Source organism: Lepisosteus platostomus, chromosome 11, assembly GCF_059453375.1.
Source record: "Lepisosteus platostomus isolate fLepPlt1 chromosome 11, fLepPlt1.hap1, whole genome shotgun sequence".
NCBI lineage: Eukaryota > Metazoa > Chordata > Actinopteri > Semionotiformes > Lepisosteidae > Lepisosteus > Lepisosteus platostomus.
The window spans coordinates 44059052-44081573 of record NC_142621.1 but is presented as its reverse complement, the minus strand read 5'-3'; the positions used below and the strand labels follow the sequence as shown (position 1 = coordinate 44081573).

The 22522-nt window shown below is 41.1% G+C and overlaps 1 protein-coding gene across 4 annotated transcripts in view; it reads left to right on the top strand.

The window, feature by feature from the left end:
* lmtkb (lemur tail kinase 1 b) overlaps positions 1 to 22522 on the top strand; it is a 50011-nt gene that overhangs the window by 16658 nt on the left and 10831 nt on the right. For 2 of the 4 annotated variants that reach the window (XM_088599894.1, XM_088599893.1), the window contains exons 2-10: positions 6981 to 7114; positions 12015 to 12156; positions 16601 to 16680; positions 17480 to 17598; positions 18586 to 18673; positions 18970 to 19103; positions 20374 to 20458; positions 20654 to 20775; positions 21637 to 21786. In XM_088599894.1, coding sequence (XP_088456020.1) covers positions 6981 to 7114; positions 12015 to 12156; positions 16601 to 16680; positions 17480 to 17598; positions 18586 to 18673; positions 18970 to 19103; positions 20374 to 20458; positions 20654 to 20775; positions 21637 to 21786 — 1054 coding nt within the window. Of the gene's footprint in view, positions 1 to 2526; positions 2548 to 6980; positions 7115 to 9677; positions 10096 to 12014; positions 12157 to 16600; positions 16681 to 17381; positions 17599 to 18585; positions 18674 to 18969; positions 19104 to 20373; positions 20459 to 20653; positions 20776 to 21636; positions 21787 to 22522 lie in introns of those variants that run through there. The other 2 variants (XM_088599896.1, XM_088599897.1) reach the window with 2 other exon arrangements.

The window sequence follows — 22522 nt, the reverse complement described above, 5'->3', positions numbered from 1 at the left end:
AACTAGCAGAAGACAGCAGGATCTAAGACTCAAAATCCAACTTATGAACCTTCTGCTTTCGATGGCGCGTGCCAACAGTCTGATGTTTTATATCGCTAGGATGAAGAGGCTTTCTAATGTGTTGAAACGGCATTTTGAGTTTATGGCTTCATTCTCGACCAAAAAGAAAATCTTGATAGGCATCACAAATACATGAGGCATTGATATTAGAGAATGAAGAAGCTCATTTTTAAATCTTCTTGTCAACATCAAATATCTGAGTCTTTCTCTTCCTTGGTATGAACGTACAAATCGGTGTCATCCCACTACTGACACCTATGGCTTGGGTGAAATGTGTTGGAACCCAAAAGGGTGTTCTAACTCTCTTCAGCTCCTGATCCACATGTGTAGCCTCAGGATTTCCTCACACCTACCTACTGTACATTAGCACAGTATAGAGTTCAATAATGATGTGAACAGAATAAATTGCAATTAAATATTTTCTCTATAAATATGTGGAAACATTTAATTTTATTATTGTGTTATTGTTGTATTATTTACAATATGCATGCAGGAAAATTCATTTCTGTACGTGCATCATAAATCTTATTTTTGTTGGTACTTTGTTTGGTTTTCAGCATTATCCATGTCAGTTGACAGTTAAATATAGAAGTGCATTATACAGTACGTAATCCAACCGTGTAAAAACTGTAAAAAGTGCGCATAGGCCTGTATTAAATCACACCAACCCACCTGCCAGATGCAATCGAAAAAAACTGGTACATGATGACAGCATTTTGTTTCTTGGATGCTTCTCATCTCAGCCTAATAGAAAGCTGCCATTAAGTAGTGAGGCTGTAATTTATGATTTTGTGGGTGGTAAAAAGTTTTGATTTACTCCTGGCCACAGTGCATGACTAAGCAAAGCTGTCCGACACTTCCCAGGATAAAGTATATACCCCCTGCAATAACTCACATGATTGAGCAGAAATGCAGTGCACGATAAAGTTATGGGCAACCCTAGTAAATAAGCCTCTTTCCCTGTTCTGTCATCCCTTCAGCCTGGCGTCCTGCTCACTGTCTGTCTTGAATCATCCCCCCAGCCCCCTCCACACTGTGCTCACTCTCTGCCTGTGACATAAGGCTGCTGTCAGCAGCAATTTCTCGCGCTGGAGACAAAAAAAAAAAAAAGATGTATCTTTCTCTTAGCCAGCATTTCTAGAGTTGTAAATCTAGCAAGAGAAGAGGGAATTTCTCGCGCGCTCTCTCATCCTGGTCTAGATTTAATTAAAACTTTGAACCACCAGTTAATCACAAATTATCTAACATTTATGTAATATTCCCCCTGTCCAGGTAGGAAAAAATAGTAAACGACAATCTGCCGTGTAATATTAGGATCGTACTCTGTGACTGGCCTCTCTCTTAAATTGCAAGCGGTTTACTTGATTGTTATTTGCACTGTTCTTGTTGACATTCCTGGAGATTTAGTTCTCAAAAACTGTCCTCAGAGGTACCACTTAGCAGGTGATTGACAGCACTGTCTGCACACTACTGCTTGTGTTACAGCTCGTACAATGGAAGCCTGCAGAGAGCTGTACATGGGGGAGAGGGGGATGTATCATATTCATGCACTTCAGGTGTATAAGTATGTGGGAACATGTTTGAGGGGGTTGGTGTGAAGGTATTAGGCTCTCCTTGCAAGAGCTCCCTGATCTGTTCCTTTGGCGAGTTAACGCCAAAGTATTACATATGCTATCTCTTTTAAATTTGTTGGTTTGTTTCATTGTAATTAAAATTTGACCAAACTGCTGAACTAAAAATTGTCAGCACTGCTCAATCTGAGCTGAGTGAATACAAATGAAACTGGCATTGGACCAAGAGCTGTCGGCTTTCAGAAACGTACATGACGGGATATTCTCATGTACTTCAAAAATCTGTTCAGTGTGTTCAAGATGGTTTTGTGAGGAATTCTGCAACTACTGTATTTTTTTGTGTCAAAGGTAGACCTGTAGATCTAAAAACAATGAATGATTATGTGGTGAACTGAATTGCTTTGCAACATCTTTGTTTTAATGTCCACTGTCAGGCCCCGTGTACAGTATGAGGTTTGTTTCTGCGTCCCCTCAAGCAACCTTTAGATATGCGTTTACCTGCAGTGAGCTGATGTCAACCCTTATGCACAGCACTTTAGACACCGCTCTCCAAAATCACTGTGATTGTTCCAGCCTATGACCTCATATGCAAAGCAGGTGTTATAATGGCCAGAACCATCTTGTGATCCAAATGCTTGCAACCCTGTCTGTCCAACTTTGAATTTTGGAGTTGAAGTGCTTGCTGTCTGGGAGCCTGCTCGTGACAGCTCATTCGTTCCATGAGAGGTCATCGTGCTGGAACCAAACGAGCAGGCACGTGACCAGGTGAACGCAGGCTCCTGCACTGCTCTGCTCCGTGGGAGGCATAGCTCGTCTCTTTCCACGGCTCCTTTCAGCTGACACCAGGACTCCTCTCTAAACACGCTTACCTGCTGTGACACGTCTGCAAAGGAATGACCTGCACCAGGCTGAAAAGGTCAGCATTTCCATGAGCAGATCATGTTGACAATATTGCACCTGATTGCATCTGAATTAATTGCACTTATTACCATTACTAATGTCGCATTTGAAAATGCCATTCCTTTCAAATCTGACTCCCAATTGATAATATTAATAATTTATATAGCTTTTATTTACTGAGCTTGAAAAGTTTACAAAAGGCTTTATGTTTGAAAAGGTGTTTATCCCCTTTTCGTTTGACAATGTTAGCGATCAGGTGTTTTCAAGCCTAGAAATTCCCACTATAGGGTGACTGTTAATAATGTTTAAAAAACCTAAAGCAGTTTTCCCCCTAGATTCATGAAAGGATTCTCCTCTCTTGGCCTGTCAGAAGTAATGTCTGTTGCTAAATCGTTTTCTTTGATACCAGTAGTGCTGCCCCACACACCTGGTAACTCAGGAATAAAGTACTCAGGAGGAAATGGGCACCTGACTCTCAGCTCTCTGTGGAGTAAAAAACTTGGCCTAGCTCTGAAGGTTTCAGCTGTTTCTTGTTCCGATTACATGCCAGGAAGCTAACTAGGTTGGCTTCTTCTTAAATAGCTAATTAGTCTGAACATGCCAGCATCCATTAGGAACTGTGTACCACAGACATCTATTTTGAAACACAGAGAGATAGAGTACTCCAGTTTAGAAACAGAAGAGCCAATGCAACTGTATTAGATGGTAGAGCACTCTTTTCTATAATGTTTTCAGAGTGGTTTCAGTTGTGAATGTCAAACTCAGTTAGACATCTTGAAAGCATTCAGAATATTTTTAATCCTGCTGAAGGCCTCTACGTTTTTAACCCAACTCGGTGCCCTTGTTTGTGGTTTCTGTAACTGCTTGTGTGCATGTCCCTCTCTACGATGAGTGACCTCCATGTGTCTGTAAGGATCTTTGTCTCGTTCCCTCTGAGTCTAGATAGATGCTTTTATGAATGAGTGTCTTTGTGCACTGCTAGGTTCGTGTATATGTGCTGGGTGAGCCCCTGGGAGCTACTGTATTTTAGGGGCTGATAAGAGACTGGCAGACTGAGAAAAAGAGACTAGATGTACAGATAAAGCTGTGATAAGAAGGCAAGCATGCCACCCACCAGGGAAGCACCCTCACCAGTGTAGACAGACCCAAGAGATCAATGACTATTCCCGGTAATGATACTAGGATCAGGAGTCCATTGTGGATGAAGACTCAGGGGCATTTGTGGACTGCAGCTCCCTAAAGTACTATACCTTTCTAATCCAATTCCAGACAGACTTCTAGTTTTAATTACTTAAAGATAAAAAAATATTTTAAAGGTATTTAAAAGCACTGGGTCACGCTCAAAATCTATGAAATGGTTATCAAAACTATTCGGCCCCTTTGACTGTTTCACTTTTTATTTGTACCATTTTATTTTTGGCCCCCCTTTACTTCATCTTTTAGTCATCAACTGTGCTGTCTGTCGTTCGGAGTCCTGAAAACTGAAAGGCTCAGTTATGAAGAGAATTCAACTGGTTTCTGGTCTAATCAACTGTTAAAATTTCCTTTTGGCTTAAAGTATTTGAGAATTTTTTTATTACACTCCATCAGGGAAAGCGAGTCAGTCAGAACTATTAAAATGAAGTCCACTCCTCTAGGCAAGCTAGCAGGGTGAGCCTTGTCTTCTTCCTAGCTCTGAGAAGAATATTGTCTGCAATTCCCAGATTAATTAGGGAGAGTAGCGGAGCGGTCGATAATATTGATCTGACAACCTGTATCTCTCTCTGTGCCTTTATACTTGTTTTGCTGTGTGATACTGCTTTATTGTCCCTTGTGGGTTTTACAGTACAAGCCTGCTTTGAATTCATTGAGCCATGACCAGTGGACAAACACAACAAAAAATAGAACACACTCGTTTTCAACTTGTTCAACAATCCTCACTATCCCCATTTTAACTCGGCTCAAAATTAACTACTGCGCCTTATTTTCTATCTAGTTAAAAACGATGCTATATCCCTGCTAAAAACGTAATATTGTGTGGTACAAATTTATCAGTATTTCATTGTGGCACATGGGCATCCAATTAGAAAAGAAATGTATTATCTTGACCCTGGTTGCTCGTTTCTAGCCAGTGTAGTGTTTGAAAGGCCAGGGTGTCTGTCTGTTCAGGTCTGAGCAATCTTGTGCTGTCATGTATGTGTGTGTGTGGCTATGCGATGTTAAGTGCAGAGAAGATGCCCACATCAGACAAGACTTTTAAAAGCGAATGAGGAAATACTGCTCCAAATTATCAGAACTCTCTGATGCACAACAGTGTGCTACAGGCCCACATCAGTCCTGTAGGCGCTGACTTATTAGCTGGAAATATGTCTGCAAATAAGCAAAGTGGATATGTGCTGAGGAGAATATCAATCACTTCTTTTAATATTTAGACAGGACTTTAATAAAGACCCCATTAGCTTGAGTTAAGTGGTTTATTGTAATTTTGATTGCATGCAAGATAGTGTGTACTCTTCAAATATTTATAGGCACCTCTAATCCCTGCTATGCAGCATGCTGCTGCCACTTTGTAGTTTGTCTGAAGAGTAAAGAAAAAAATTAATAAACTTGCTCAGTGCTGAAGTGATGTGCCTTTACACTCAGTTTAGACCATTATGCCATAAATCACTTGCTATGCTATAGTTTCCAACTACATATGCAGTTGATATATCATATGCACTGTATAGTAGTTGTACTATGCATTATTCACAAAATTTGAATTACAGAAACCTTTCTGAAAAAAGGGATTAAATAATCTGTTATTACCAAAAAATTATTTCAGTTTACATTAGGGCTTTTTTCAAAAAATCTTTAAAGCAGATACCGGGTAACTTTTACTGGACTATCTTGTGTTGCAGATGTGCAACTTTATTTTTAGAACTACGTATTTCAGGTCTGAAATGTGCCAAAAACTCAGAAGGAGGTGACAGTGGCGGCATTGCTCCTACTTAATATAATCATATTTACATTGATTGTGTTTGTTTACTAAATGTATAGAGTTTAGTATAAATGTGGGTTACAGGATTATAAAGCCAAAACAGATTTAATGTATATGGTAATACAGCGGGTCAAAATGTACAGATTGAGGCCTAGACTCCACAGCTGATCTTTTGCCTGTGCCAGAAAGGCTAGTCTAAGAGCTTGGTTGGTATGCTTATATGGTACTGTGATGCATTGTGGATTGATGCTTGGGAAGTGGTAACTGGGGTATTATGTCAGTATCATCTTTTTGGGGATAACTGTAATTTTTTGGAGATCTAATTGTAGGCAGACTGATACACACATATGCGAGGCCTCTGAGGAGGCTGATGGCTTTTTCATGCTCCCATGGTTATGAGTGATGCACAACATGAGATGCTTTTTAGCTGAAAAATTATTCTTCCACCATCCCTGTTGTCTGCCTTTCCTTGCCTCGTTCATGAGTGCTCTCTGCTGTTCAGAGGGGAGCAGGGCCTAGGAGGAGAAACAGCTGTCAGGGGATCAGGAGGAAACTGGCAGCAGGATATGAAAAAAATGGGGAGATTTACAGCTGAAAGCAATCTGACGTGATGGGCCAACAGTCCAATCTGTTCCCATGGTAACCTCCAAGAGGTTAATGCATTTCTCAGAACCGAGAAATATTTATTAAAGAGGCAGTGACAGCTGCAATTGTCCGAGTTTGCAAAGACAAAAAGCAGGAGGAAAAATTGCTCAAAATCAGTTTTGTTATCTAAGATTAATTAAAGGTTTATGGAAATAGTCAAGTTTATAGCTAGGCCAGATTTGGAAAGACTAGGTGCATAGTGCATCTTTACGCCTTCCTTATCCGTGCAGTTCCTGTTCTCCTGGGCTGCCAATCCCTGTCAGAATGCTTTTCCACAAAATGCAAAATGACAGTCTTTTACAGCCCCCACTGCAAAACATGTCATTGTCACTTTGTGTCTGGCTGTGGAGCGAAACCAAGAAATCAACCTTTCTGACGCCCTATGCTCCTCATCTGTCAGGGAGAAGACACGTTTGCTCAGGTTACCCAAGCCTGGGTTTAATCCAGTCACCGTTTTTGCGATCAGAGTTGGGACAGTGGGGTAGCAGAACGTGAAAGAAACGAATCATGCAGAGAGCAGAGGTGGCAGATGTGTAGGCCACCCACAATGGACATAGTACTTTGGCTTCATTTTTTGCCATATTTTTAAAATCGCTGAAGACTGACATCCAGTAGGTTCTCCAAGCTACTTTAAAATCTAAATTGAAATACTTCCATCAAGTGTTAATCATTAGTCTATTTTCCATGGGTTTTAAGTCGGTAACTTAAGTGGTACAGTATTTGCTGAATAAGAGCCCTCAATGACTACTGGAACACCACCCCCAACTCTAAATTGTTGGGAGGACTATCAAGTGCACTGTTGTTTGCTGCTTATTATCTTTAAACACATTTCCTCTTTTGACCTGCAGATGGTGCCCCCTTGAGTGAGCTCTCTTGGTCCTCCTCCCTGGCAGTGGTTGCAGTTTCTTTCTCTGGACTCTTCACTTTCATCTTCCTCATGCTGGCCTGCCTGTGCTGCAAGAAGGGGGACATCGGCTTCAAGGTGAGACTGCCTGCTCTCTCGCCCCCTGTTGGAGGTTTTTGGACATGCATCCTTTGGTTATCCCTTGTAAAAACGATAATACCACTTCATGGTGTGACTTCACGTGCACTATGGTAGATTTGATTGAAGCTAAAGAAAAATGTTGGAATGCACAAAGGTTGTTGGACCATCTAAGATTCAAACTTGACCCATTAATGTTTCTGTGCCTCCACCTGTTTTAAACATTTTCTACACCTCTAATTCCCCAATGTGTACTAAAGGGGTTTTTATGGAGAGAGATTAACCTTCTAACCAGAGTTAACGTATCTGGATATAGGCTGATATCCCCCATCAGGAAGAATCCAGGAATTAGGTTTCTTTTGTCACTAGACCATCGGCAGTTAACAGGGACAATTTATGTTGTTTTTGTCTATTTTTATTAATAAACAAGTCATTACAATAAATTGAGCAAGAGTGGATTATGAGATGAGCGTGATGTCTACACACTACGATGTGTAGTTACAGTACATAACAGTACATAACAGAAGCTCTGCAAATGTAGTCAATAAACATTCCTTCATCATCTCAAACACTTTGCTCCAGGTTTTTCCGGTACTGAAGATCCCAGCTTTGCCACACTCTCCAGGGAAACAGATTGTGACCAGAACATCTCCTTTAGAGAGAGGCTGTGCTAATATTATTGGTCAGTGTGTGGCTGCCCTCGGTATTGGGCCCTCTGCTTTCATGCAGGATTAGAAGAGATTGTGTTGTCTCACACTCTTATTTGTGTTTGGTTTTTGCAGTGTTAACCACATTTTAAGCATTAAAAAATACTTACTTCACCCATCTGCCTTGAGCTGTATGCTGATATCTTCCTGCTGCATAGCTTCAACATTTTGACACTCAGTAAAAATGCCTGTTTGATAAAACACCAGTGCTGTCCAGTGATTCCCAGTTGTTAAATCAGTGAATCAAATTAAAACGGTGGTTTAGATAAAGCCTATTGGCTTGGGTGGATGATTTTGTTTAAAATCTATGCTCTCACTTTTGTAAAATCAGAACGGGATGTCTTTTTCTACCATAAAGACCGATTCAGATTGACAAAAACAAAAAATGTTGTTAATTGCTTTTTTCCCCAAGTTTACTTCAGAAGGTTTGTAGTCAGAAAACACATTAAAAGGCAAGTACAAGCTAAAATCAAAACTTTATTCATACTCTGTGCTTGAATGCTAATGGTAAAATGCAAGGCTCTGTTCTAAAACTTAAGCTTCACCTAGAGGTTTAACGTAAGGGCGTTCACAGTCTTTTTACTCACTGTTCCTGAGCTCTGTGCTCAAACACTGAGTATAGCAGAAGAGCTGCTTTACAGTATATCTAAAACAAAGGTTTATCTTTTTGTACTCTACATGCCCCTGCAGTAATTCTCTTAACTGCAGGTATGTATTCATTCAGAAGGCAATTCAAAATTTCTCCCAGCTAGCAAAGGATGAGTAGGTGGTCCTTTGAACCGCAGTAATGCTGAAAATGCTCCTGATAAAACCAATGGCACACCTGAAAGAGAAGGCTTACAGAACATGTCCTGTAAGTGCATTAGAGCTTTTCAGATAGTCAATGGAGGTAAGACGTGGGATGGATTTAATACATTCTAGAGCACAATTCAAAAGTGGGTCAAGGCAGCATGAAACAAGAACGCTTTGACCTTATAATGCATGGAGCCTACATTTATAGTACCCATCTCTACACGTGTGCTGACTCGATAATTGTGACTGTATGCATTTGGTGCATCTGTCAGGGAGAGAGTGGGTGGTGTTCATCTGACTAATCCTCTACTACTGTACATCCTTTTGAGGTTTCTATTTGTATTTTATCCACAACCCTAAAGACTCCTCCTAAAGGCAGCGAAAGTAATTAAAAAGTAACTTCCGCCCCTAGCAACTGTCATCCTTTGAGTCTCACAGGTGGCAGTCCTTTGTCTCCTGTTAGCTGTAATTGGTGGAGCAGGTACTGCAGCTGAACTTAATCAAATCAAGGGGATATGAAGTTTTTGCGCTGCTGTCTGGCAGTCTGAACTCCGACATTGATATAGTCTGGCACCGTTCTTTGTGCTGGAAACACATGTAAGTAACTGACTCTTGTGCTTAGATCAGGTTTACTAGGAAGCTGTGGGGTGGAGAAGTGGAAGCTGAGACACTAGAGGAATTAATAGCTTATAATTTTGGCAGCAATGAACAGAGAAGTGTTATAAAAGCATGAAAACATCCCCCTCCCAAAATAAGAATAAAGAAGCACTTCCCTTTATACGGCATCCTGTAGCTGGGCCCCATGTCTGGAAAGAGAGGGTGCCTCTCTCCAGTGTGCACAGTGGAGGAGGGAATCTTTTCATTAATATTTTCCTTTAAAAGCATTCTCAGGCTCTGTTTAAATTTTCCACACTCTGTGTTTGGGCCGGTGACTGCTGTGCACATGTTCCTGGGACAGAGAGGGAAGGGTGATGTCATGAGCACAGAATGTGAAAAAGCTTCTCTCTCTCTCGTCCTCTGCCTTTCTCTCTCTATTTTTTTTTCTGTAATGCCTTGCATTTTTTTTTTCTTTTCGGGCCGTAAAAACAGAGGAGTTGGCTCTGTGTTTGGAGCTGGCTCCTCCTTTCCCTGGGTCCTGTCCGCGAGCAGGATCGTCCCAACAGCACCAGAACATTCCCCTTTTTGAGGGATCTAACAATGAGCCTCTTTCAACACAATGACCCGCTGGCAGCATGCTTCAGATTCAGAAGGGCAGCCCCAGCATCCTGGGATTATAAAAGAGAGCCGATTGACAGTGATATGGGAGTTTGGATGGATGCAGTCCTGAAGGTCAGGTCCAAGCCCAGTTCAATGGCTCGCAGTCTAGGAGCATATAGACATTGGGGTGAGGGACCCTTGTTGTGTCCTTCTCGATACCGAGAACCTCAAGACTCTTTAGAGAAGTGGATTTAGGACATAGTGCAGAATACGACTCTGGACCAGGTAAGGAAATATTCAACAGTATATTTGGCTAATGCAAAGTGGAAAATAAGTATGTATTGTATAGAGAGGAACAAGTAATAGGTTTATTCCATGCTGAAAGAAAGACGAAAGAAAACACAACGTTTCGGTCGTGGAGCCTTCTTCAGGTGTGAGGTTGTATAGAGAGGTGCAGTTTCGAAGGAACTCAGTATTCCTGTGCATTGGTGTTTTAGTATGATAAGTAAAAACAGCAGTGATCGACAAGATGATCCAGTGGTTTAGATAGAAATCCTTATAAACCAGAGATTCCTGGTTCAAGTCCTTTCTCTTCCAGGCTCTTGCAGTTTAATCTCATGTGCACTTTTTTAGACATAACCCAAAAACCAAGTAGATGGTTCTGGACCTAAAGTTTCTAATGCTCACAGTTTATCCCTTAATCTGTAACATTCTTTGGGTAAAGACATCTGGAAAAAGACCCGTTTGCTGGTAACTGTCATACTAATATAACTAATATAGAAACATCCTGTGTGAAATGATTGTCTTGGCATCTTAGGAAAAACAAGAGCGCAGCTGGTGATTCAAACATATTGGCTGTGATGTGTTGCTCTGGAAACAGCTATAGATTTTGGGGATAAAGAATAAGTTGGTGGCTTAAAGTTATAGCACTTCTTATTTCAGGGCTTGGCGCAACACAGCTGGCTAGCCTTCAGTCATGAGGTGGCGCTGTGTCACCATAACGGGCTACAATGGATGTCTGTGTCAAATGCTCTATTTGGGGGTTTGTAGGGTTACTTTAGAATGCGTTACCACTGGAGTTAATAATTAGTCTTAGCTAAGATTACTTAGCTAACTTGTTCCCTAATTGAAATGTTTTCTCCATGAAAAGTGTTGTTTTTTTTTCCCAAGTAATGAGGATGCGGGTTTGCTTAGATACTGTATCTCTTAGTCTGGTGCTTCTATATAGAAGTAAACAACAGCACTGTTAGGCATGTAAGGGTGTTCTTGGTGCAGTAACCATTGAGATATTGACAGTAATGTGAAATGAGTTCATTTGAGGACTGTGCAGTATATTTAAATTCTGCTCATGTTGTAATGTTCTCAGACAGTGTTTTCTCTTTGCCTAACAGTGGAAAAAGTATTTTGTAGATTCCCCTGCTCTTTCGAAACTGTGATCAAAGCATTTATTCTGTTGGTTAATAGACCCCTGCTGAGACTCTTGTTTTCTCGAGACAACTTTGAACAGTATTTGTGATTTTACTTTTCTTTGAGAAGAGGATTGCTCTGCATCCTGCAGCCCTGGTAAAAAAAAACAACAAACATTTATACTGCAGAGGCCAAGGCAGGCCGTGTGAGAACTGAAGCAGTTTGACAAGGGGCCCAGAGGATGCAGGATGGGTGAAAGGGCAGTGGAGGCGGGGGAGGGGTCGAAGTTTTCCATTCAGACAAACTGCTCATCCCTACGACAGAGGTTTTCTATATTTTGTGGCGTACTTGTAAGACTGGTGTAATCTGTTGTATCAAAGTGTGCCATCCACATTTTTGTTAATGTTTCAAAATGTTACAGGCAGTAAGGATTTATAAGGACATGTGCGAGATTTTGTGTTTCATAATTGTTAATATTTGAACTTTTTGGTCCAGCATTCTATAATAGTGTGCTCAGATTATCAAAGCAGAAAGGGATGACAGACATTTGTAGAAGTGCTAAAACCTTCAGCTTTGCTCTTACAGTATGTCAGCTTATCTCGTTCCATGTTTTTGTGCCGATGCTGCTTTTTGTGGTGGTTGATTAACCAGATTTCCAGGCGCTGCTTTGGTTGTAGAGAAAACACCACAGCTCCTGGAGGTGTACTGAAAGTGTGGGTCCATACAAGCATCCTGTGCCTTTCGGCTGAGCAGAAATGGAGGGTAGGCTGGCTGATGGTTGCCCTGTTTTTGTGCAGGAGTTTGAGAACACAGAGGGAGAGGAGTACCAGGCTGACTTCTCCACCCTCGCCTCTCCAGCCTCACAGAACGGGCCTGAAGTCTACATCCTGCCCCTCACTGAGGTTTCACTTCCTGTGTCAAAGCAGCCTGGAAGATCAGGTAAGATGTGATAGATTTGATTCTAAATCAGTGCCTCCCAAGAAATTGCACAACTCCCAAATGGAATGTGGGTTTTTTTTCCCAAAATGGACACTACATGTCTCTGGGCTTCAACTGAATCGTACTTTCAATAGCAAGTGTATAATGTAAAACAGCCTGCCTACATCAAATCCTTGTGGTATGCATGTTTATGCTTTTTGAAATAAATGAAAGAAACTGACCACAGTAATGTGTCTGTCTTGTGCTGGTGGTAACAATGGGTTATTGTTTATTGCTTGTGTTGACTTGGGTCATTAAACTGTGGAATCAATCATATGATGACTGCAGTGGTGGTGGAGACTGATGAGGCTGTCAGTCTCCAGTCTGTAAATTTACCCTGACTTGCCTATGAAATTAGCTTCTATCTTGTCAGTATCTGTAGGGGAAACGAAAGACAAAACAAACCGTATTAAATAATTAAATATAATCTTTAGCTTTCATCTAATATACTGCAGGACTTTTATGATGAGAGGCAATTTTCCATCTTGGCAGTCAGTTTAGATTTTAATAGTGTCAGGTAGGACATATATGGGCATTTGCACTTTATCTTTTCTTAGAATGCCCTTTCCAAATTTTTAGATCCTTAACCCTGAGTAACAAGGTGAATTCATATCTTTTAATACAGCAGTTTAAGCAAGATCTCTCAGGGGTATTTTAATATTTGATAATGGTTTTAAATGTATACTGTTGTTCAGTTTGAAAATCATTATAGAACAAACTTTATGGAACTGGTTACTTCATGTACAGTTGATATAAAAAGCAAATGGATGGGAATCAGTCAATAAGATGGCTAGTTCTTTAACTTTTTTCCATTTAATACCTATGTTATTTGGAATAATGAGTTGTCTTTTATACCCCAGATTCTGTGCTAAATAAGGATTTGTTTAATAAAGAACTTCTGTACTAAAGATTTGTAGGGAGGAATAGGGAGAAAATACAAAGCAGAGAAGGAATTTATTGATTCATCTGTTCACCTTTTCCCTTGCTGGAAGCTCCACAATGCCTTACAGGAGAGTTAGTACTGATTGGAGGAGTGGTGCATCCTTCAGTGATATCACTGCAAGGCTGGGTAGGGTTTAGTGAGCCGGAGGTTTTTTGGCAAAATTGCAGCTCCTGTGTATGGCAGCATTCTGAGTTGTGTGCTACCACATGGCGAATCCCATTCAGCGTGTGACATGACCCAGGGTCAGTCTTAATCTGAGCTGTAAAACTCAACCTTTGCTCAAAAAGAACACCTATACTGGTTGAACCACACAGCAGCACTTGAATTGCTTATTACTATGCCTTGGTAAACTGAGAACTGCTTACAGTGCTTTCTGTTTAGTATGTTTCTGTTTATGTGTTTAAGTGAAACATTCTTGAGAATCTGAAGTTAGGATATTGGATACTCTGATCGTTATTTGGCCCATTAGCTGAAAGCCATTCAAACACCTTTCTGTAAACCTCAGTTGTGGTAACTCGCATGTTGCGTAACTTGTGACCAACGTGTACTAAGTGTAAGTGAATAAGGCTACAGTATGCATACAGTATATGTTGTGAATCCCAGGATGTGAAAACCAGGTACTTCTTGGATCAGAAAGCTACTAACCAATTGTTCTGCTCTTCTATGTCCGCTGTAGAATGGGGGGAGATGTTGGGTGTGGTGGATTTTTTTTTCCCTGTTCAGTTTAGGGGCTTCTTCCAAGAATCCCCCTCCGATCGCCTCTTGTTCCAATGCTCAGACCTTTTTCCAGAGGGAGGCCAGGGACAGTCTGTTGCAGCTGTGCAGCAGGAAAGTCTTCTCATTCGTCCTCTTTCAAAAGAGCTCCATGGCTTAAATTGCACAGATGCAGAAAACAGCTGTATTGCTAAAATATGTACTCCAGAGCATATTGCAAGCTTCCAGAAATTTCCTAAATTTAATGTGCCCTTTAATAGAAGAATTTATGTATGTACAGTAACTAACTGAATATAAGACCTTATACTGACGGCTTAGAAGTGCCTGAATGGTTATAATATACAATAAGAGGATTTTTTTTGTCATAAACCAAATAAGCCTATTAAATGCAAGAATAATAACAACAGTTCTCTATCCCCATCTTTGAGAGGCTCAATTTATTCCTACTCAATCACATTCCTATCCTTATAGACTTGCGCTACAGCTAATGAACCTGCAAGCAGAAATAGCGATACAGCCACCCCCATGCTTTTCACATCACAGCACTGCTAAGAGGCAGTGCTAGGTCCATATGGGCCTAATATGAATCAAAGGTATTGTGCAAAGCATTTTCTCAACCTCGGCCTACACAACAGAACAGACTGGGGCCCTGCGTACATCTGTACCGTATTTTTATTTCTATGGTGCAGACCTGCTTGAAAAATCCGTGAAGTGGGAAGGGAATTCAGATTTCGGTTTCTGAAAGGAAAAAGTGTGCTTCAAACAAATTAAAAACCGAAATTGCAATGTGGTGTTATCATCTTGCTTCCTTAAGTAGCTGTGCACTTTAGAATAGGCCTAGTGTCTGAGTACCAGTCTCCAGTACCAGGCAGCGAAGACTTCTAGACAATGGAGCCATTTCTGTCTCTGCTGGAGTGTGTGAGAATGTGTGTGTGTGTACTTGGAATGACTGGCCTTTGGAATATTGCAGAGGCGTTAAATACCAGAATAAAATTGGGAGGGGTTAGGAAAAAAGCAGCTGGGGAAGGTTACATGACAGAGGTCCTGTTTCTCTTCACAATACTCTATTTGTTGTTCTTTGCCTATAGAATACAAATCCCTTTGGGGTTAGTGAAAAAACGGTGGACACAACAGGCAAATAGATTTTGTTGTTTTATTGCTGTTGTTGTCATTCTGGAGATAGGAGCCTGCTGGCATTTTGTATAATTTGGAGAGCCTGAGAAAAGAGCTTCTTCAGACTAGCTCAGAGTTCAAAGGGAGCAGAAAGCAAAAGATGTAGGACAAATGCGTGAAGGCATTTAGGATCTTTTGGGAGCATGTTCCTCTTTCCTTGCTGACGTTTAAGGAACTTTAACCAGATTAAGGTTTAATCATTTAAAATTGTAAAATGTTAAGGGAATGTTAAACTGTCCTATCTGATTGACTGCATACACATTCTACACAGAAAGCTTTTGAATAGCCAACTAGGAGAGTTAGTTTGTTTTGACTATTTTTTTCTCCTTTTCTGAAGGAAGAGGCAAACTACTTGTAGAATGCAAGAGCTTTGCCTACCTTCTCTATTTTATATTCAGTACAGGCATGCCATTGGTCGAGCATTTCTTCAGACAGAATATCATGGTGAAGTGTATTCTCCTTCTACAGAAATGAGTCCATTGTTTTAATCTAATTGGACAGAAGGTGAGGAGAGGACAGGTGTGGTGCTTTCTGAGGGCAAGCGGACGTCAAACCAGACAGGCAGGCATGTGGTCTGAAATTCCAGCCTAAGGTTTTCATCGACTTGTCTGGTCCTCGGCATCTCCTGGGTATTTACGAAGATGTGCACTTGAAGTAAATCGATTTAAGGTGCGTTATTCAGTGACGTGATCTCAGCTGGACAGCAGTTCTCTGTTGTCCGAGGCAAGTGGTTGTTAAACTGCTTCAACAGCAGAATGCAGCAAGAGAGAAATAGAGTAAGCAGATGAAAGCAACAAAAGCAGGGATGAGGGACAGAATACAGACAACAGTCTGCTACCTCTAAACATTCAGACTTGGAAGATAGAACATTAAAAAATCACCCTTTTTCATGGTTTCTTATGAGACCTGCTGAGAAGCCATTGGGAGACTGAAGTGGGGTCTCCACTTAAAAAAAAAAACATTTCAGATGAGCACAACACCACAAGAAAAAAGAGGGGCTTCAGATTTTAAACTGATGTTGGCAGCAAAGTATGATGGTTTAGTTGCTTTCACATTTGTTTTTTTTGTCCTCTGAATACAAGTTCTTCATCTGACACCTGCCACCCCCAACACATCATGTTTCATCAGAATCCTTCTCTTGAAATGCTGCCGAGGCTGGTTTTCTGTGTGGACGGACATTTCTGCTCTGCGTGAAACTACTGTACCTTGCTACCATATTAGCAACCGAACTCGCCGAGATAAACTGTACGGAATATAGATAACTGCCAAACAACAGGAAGTTCGGACAGTGTGATGCCCAATTCCTGACCTCCCAAAGATTTGGGAATCCAAGCTCGGAGAATGAGATGATTCCCGCAGTTCAGAGGAGAAATCTGCTTCAAATAAAATGCAAAGACCCCAGTAAGCATTTTAAACTTGAATTGATTCTTGTTGACACCTTTGACAAATTCATTCTGGTCCAAGGTGTTGAGAGCTTCCCCGTGTCAGTGGCCATGCCTTATGGGCTCTGCCGGCTGCTCTGTAATTCCTAATCCATCTCTGACACTCTCACTTTCCCCATGTGCTCTTCTCCAGTCCAGCTCCTCAAGTCCACAGACCTGGGCCGACATAGTCTGCTCTACCTGAAGGAGATCGGACATGGCTGGTTTGGAAAGGTAGGCTTCTTTTGCGGCTGGAGATCTCAGTGCTGTTCCTCGCCCAGAACTGCAAAGCTAGAATTCAGGGCAGAATTGTGTTTTTTATATAACAGGTATATATACTGTACATGCATGACCTTTACAGAACTTGATTGCAATGTGCTGCATGTGGAGTCACAGTTCGCCAGCATTGCTTACACCATGATGATAGTTTCACGGTTTCTAATTGCCTAATTTAAATGCAGAGTGGAGTCTCAAAGTCAATAATTTAGATGATTGTACCTTTATGCAAACATTTACTATGCATACTGTGGTTATCTGGCTCTTCTTAAATGCTCACTCCATCTGAAATATCATGGAAAAAGCCTGTGATGGCAAGAGCATACCTATGAGCTCATTCCATAGAGAAGGAGTCACACCAAGGTTGTTAGAAGGTTTGTATAGTGATGTTTCGCAGGGGGGATGGGAGATGGGAGGAGTGTTAAAATGTTATGGCCTCAGTGCACCATAGAAAACTGAGATCTGCATGGACCCAGGTCTCAGAAAATCCCAGAAAGTACACTAGTTCCAAACTTAAGGTAAGAAATTTCCTGCTGCTCAAAGATGATTTTTGATCAGCCTGTGTTATTATATCTAGTAGGGCTTCCAACAGTGTAAGTGCCCATAATGAGTGTCTGTCTCTGTCTGTTTTCTTCTACCATTTCCGCTTTTAACTCCAGGCTGTTATCTTCTCTCTTGTTCGTCTCTGTCTGCTTGTCCTGTGCTCGTGCTGTGTGTGCTTGCCTGGCCACTGCTCTCCCCTGTCTCTGTGGGCCAGGTGTTACTGGGGGAGGTGAATTCAGGGCTCAGCACCACACAGGTGGTGGTGAAGGAACTGAAGGCCAGTGCAAGTGTGCAGGACCAGATGCAGTTTCTGGAAGAGGCTCAGCCTTATCGGTTAGTGCTGACGTCCTTTCTCTTGGTTTAACAACGCATTTGCATGAGTGATATGTTTTTATTCTTCTTCTTCTTAATAATAATATGTATGAATTTGGTCTAAGCCTTCATTCAAGATGACATGCAAACACTTACAGTATGTGATGTTTTCTATTTTTTGATGCACACAATATACCACAACAGAAAACCTAAATAAACCACAAACAGAAAAAAAAAATTGTTAATTTTTCTTTAGACTGGTCTGTTCCAGTCCACCAGAGTGCTGAACAATTTATAATCTCTTAAAAACTGGTGAAAGCTAACAGCTCATTGAATTAAGACACCTGCAAATTAACTACAGAATTTTCAGCGAAAAAAATTATCGTTAAAAAGCTGTAAATGGACGAGCTCTCCTGACACTGGCCACACTAAGAGCACAATTAACAGGAATCACTCAGCTCTAATGTGAAAGGAAGGGGGTAAGTGTTTTGATATGGTAATTTGTGTGCTTGTTAGATATAAACGTTGAAAAGGAACAAGCCCAATTTGAGTACTATGCATTATACAGTACATACAAGGAAACACTGTGTAGTCACAAGTGCTTTTTGAGGTACACTATAAAGTAAATTGGTTTGCATTGTGTAGCATTACAACAATATAATCATCTTATCATTTCAACAAATTACCTTTAAATTACTTGGCCTCAAAGATTTTCAACAAAATGATAGGAGGGTATGCTTACAAGCAAATCGCTTTTTTTTTCCTGCCTTGGCAAGTTCATTTTATCCCTTAACGTAGGCCTCAGTTCAGCCAACACCCAAGGATATGAGACTCTGCTTAACAGAGTTGTGACCTACAGTAAGAGACTAGCACTTCACAATTCATTATAGCAGCATCAAAGAAACGAGCCCTGCATAATGAATGAGGCCATAAAGCTTTTGACAGATGACCATCCTGTCAGTGCTGGAGAGTTAAAAAGTGTTTTAACTCGCCTCTATTCCCACCCAGGGCTCTCCAGCATCCTGCCCTCCTGCAGTGCCTTGCACAGTGCACTGAAGTCACACCATATTTGCTGGTGATGGAGTTCTGCCCCCTGGTGAGTACTGCAGGAATAACAGTGCAGTTCTATCAGGAACATTCTGCCTTCATGCAGTACCGAAGTCTGAGCTGTTTCCTGTCTTGAATCTTAAAATGTAAGAAGCAAATGAAATACCTGTTTTTTAAAAGTACAAAGTACACTATTATTAAACTAAGTTAGGAAGGTTTAGAGCTAAGGGTTTTGTAAGTCACTGCAATATCTGGGACAGTTTTAGAAGTAGTCCTGGTTGGCGAGACCATGATCAGCACTGTGGCCTTGAGAATTCATCGCTTTCTCTTTGTCACCACAAACAGGGAGATCTGAAAGGCTACCTGCGGAGCTGTCGGGCTGCAGACTCCATGACCCCTGACCCTCTGACCCTACAGCGAATGGCATGTGAGATTGCCTCTGGCCTTCTGCACCTGCACAAACACAACTATGTCCACAGGTAGGCCAAGCTGTCTCTGCTTAAAATCCATGAATATATACCCTCTCAGTTCTTTAGTTTTGACTTTTGGGAGAATACAGGCTTCTCAATTTAAGGTGTTCTTCATTTCAACTCACTACATGCTGAGCAGCAAGGCACAGGAGGCTCAACAATGAGTGGCACAAGCTCCCAGCATCTGGAACATAGAGCCTAGCTTGCGTTTGTAGCAAAATTTTCAAGTTTTTTAACATGTGTAGCTGGAGCATTTGGAAAAAGGGGATAGCAAAATACACGAGGCATATTCACTTTGCTTAGGAGGAAATGAGGAAGTAGAGGGTCATAACCTTACTGTCTTTTGGTAACTTCTCATCTTATGTGCATATCAACACTGAACTGTATTGGGGACTGTTTTGATATTTGGAAAATAAATGCTTACAATCGTTTTTGGCATGTATATACATTATACTATGTGCTTTAAAACCTTAAACCTATCTTTATAACAGTTAAGCTTGGCTGGATGATTCTAGACCACGTTGGAGCACTGTTGTACTGTATTCCCCATTATAGGAGTCATTTTATAGACTAATGCCTCCAGACATCCCTGGTTTCTCCCTGTAACAATATCCTGGTGCTGCCCGAGTGTTTCTCACAGACTCCAGCATCAGTGATTTTGTTGCAGGGGGGAATCCTTGAGCTCCAGGCACCATCCTCTGGCCTCCTCCTGCCGGGGAACCTTCCCTGATCTGCACAAGAAACGGTAGTCCTGTTGCAGCAGGTTCTGCACAAAAAGATCATTTGTTTTAATTTTTTTTTTTTTATTGGCTAAAATCGTAAACTTTGTTGTTTTCTTGTATCTACAATATGTTTTTAGTTATTTTTGTTTGAAGGATGATGTATTGTTTTCCTAAAGCCACAATTCTTAGATCATCTTGCTTGGATTTGGTTGTGATGGCATAAAAAAATTGTTATTTTAAGTACCTGACTGAAAGTGTGGGTATCTTGGTTAATATATATATAAATATTTGATTTAAGGAGTTCAGAGCTGAGGAGATCAATGTTTTCTGGTGTTCATGCATGTCAAAGTGCACATCTGCATTAATTAAACTCCTCATCTGTGTTGAATCAATATGTTTCAATATTTCAATATGTTAATACCTCAAACTAACTGCAAAACTAACTGGAACAGACTAAACCTTGAAGGTCTTGAGTCTTGAAGTCTATGCTTGGGCTATCAGGGCTGTGCATCCTCCTTTAGGTTTGAACTGATTGTCCTGTCCTCTGTCTCTCCCAGTGACCTGGCATTGAGAAACTGTTTGCTCACTGCAGAGGTGACGGTGAAGATAGGAGACTACGGTCTTTCGCACAACAAGTACAAAGTGAGTCTAGAGTCTTTCAGGACACGGGTTATCATGTGAGGTGGCTGATGGAACATTTCTCTTTATTTCTTTGTGAATTCTGGGAAGCGGATGGTGTAGTTTGATCTGTAGGATTGGTGGCTGGGATTAGCTACCTCTGAGGAGCTGCAGGATCAGAAAAGACTTGCTCAGGTTCTTCTCGTTTGCTCCATTCAGGATGATTACTTTGTGACATCAGATCAGATATGGGTGCCTCTGCGCTGGATCGCTCCAGAGCTTATTGATGAGGTTCATGGCAACCTGCTGGTGGTTGACCAGACAAAGCCCAGCAACATATGGTAAGGAAGGCGTGACATTATGGAGTACAGTGACAACAAATATTTGTTGTTTCCTTACAGTTCTCTGCAATTGTAGAAATTTGTCTACAATATTCTTAACAGCCCACATTCCAGACAGACATTCCAAACTTAGTGATCAGAATATATCCTATCCACTGAGAGAAAGAAGCAAAATAACTTTGAACTTGAAATTTGATTAGAATTTCTGTAATGTCAATACAGAGTTCAGCACTCTAAGCCAGATTGTAGGTATCCTACAATTGTTTTTCTTTACATAATAATTTACAATTGACAATTTTTTATATATCCATCCAAAGTCAAATTCCCAGTTGTGGCTGTATGTCCCAGTTCACAATGTTGATGCTTTTGGAAGTGGAGAATGAGGAATTGCAAACAGATTCCTCTGACCCTTTGAGCTTTTGGTCTTACGACCCATTACAAACCATGTAAGGGAAGTTTAGACCTGATTACAGGTTAGGCATCTTCCTCAATGTCATCACCTCAAGCCTACAGGAACCCAGAAAGCTCTAGCTCTTTTAATCCCAGGTGTTTCCCAGATGCAGCTGAGCCAGTTGTGTGCCACCTCTTGGGGGATCCTAGTCACAGTTGAGCTGTGATGGGACCAAGGCTCGAACAAATGACCAATGGATCATAGAGCACAGCCTGGACTGCTTGATCCCCCTATATAATGAGCCTATATAGGTAACTAACTGCATGATCTGTAATGCAGTTCCTCAGGGATTTGCATAACACTACCCGAACCTTCATTTGAAAACCACATATAACAAATGTTATACTATGTTAATTGCAACTAGTTAGGATTGGCTGTGTAACTGTTTTTTTATTTTATTTTTATTTTAGGTCCCTGGGAGTAACAATTTGGGAACTCTTTGAATTAGGGAATCAGCCCTATCACCACTACTCTGACAGACAGGTGCTTACCTACGCCATCAAAGAACAACAGCTGAAGTTGCCTAAGCCTCTGCTTAAAGTGCCCCTCTCAGATCGCTGGTGAGTCACAGGAGTTTTACATTCAACTTCTGGAAAAGGTTGCTGCTGGAAGAGGTGTTAGGGGGGCCAGCAGGAGGCGCTCACCCTGTGGTCTATGTGGGTCCTAATGCCCCAGTATAGTGATGGGGACACTATACTGTAAAAAGGCACTGTCCTTCGGATGAGAGATAAAACCAAGAATCTAGCTCTCTGTGCTCATTAAAAATCCCAGAACATTTCTTGAAAAGAGTAGGGGTGTAACCCTGGCATCCTGGCCAAATTTCCCCCTGGCCTTTACCAATCATAGCCTACTAATAATCCCCATCGATGAATTGGCTTCATGACTTTGTTCTCCTCCCCACTGAGAGCTGATGTGTGATGAGCATTCTGGCGCACTATCGCTGCCGTCATATCATCCAGGTGGGGCTGTACATTGGTGGTGGCGGAGGGGATCCCCATTACTTGTAAAGCACTTTGAGTGGAGTGTCCAGAAAAGCGCGATATTAAGTGTAAGCAATTATTAATTATTATTATTAACTTACAGTGCCCCCTGCATCCCACTTCCTGTCTCAGTGTTTCCTTTTCGTCTAAACTATACTGTAGAAAACTAGTGCTAGAGTCCATTCTCAAATTACATCTTTTTGTGTCACTTTTTCACTTTCTATGTATTTCTCTTATGGGGTAGCTAATAACATGTCAAATCTGTTAACAAATATTATTACAGATGAAAAACACCTGAACAAGGAGATGAAGAATA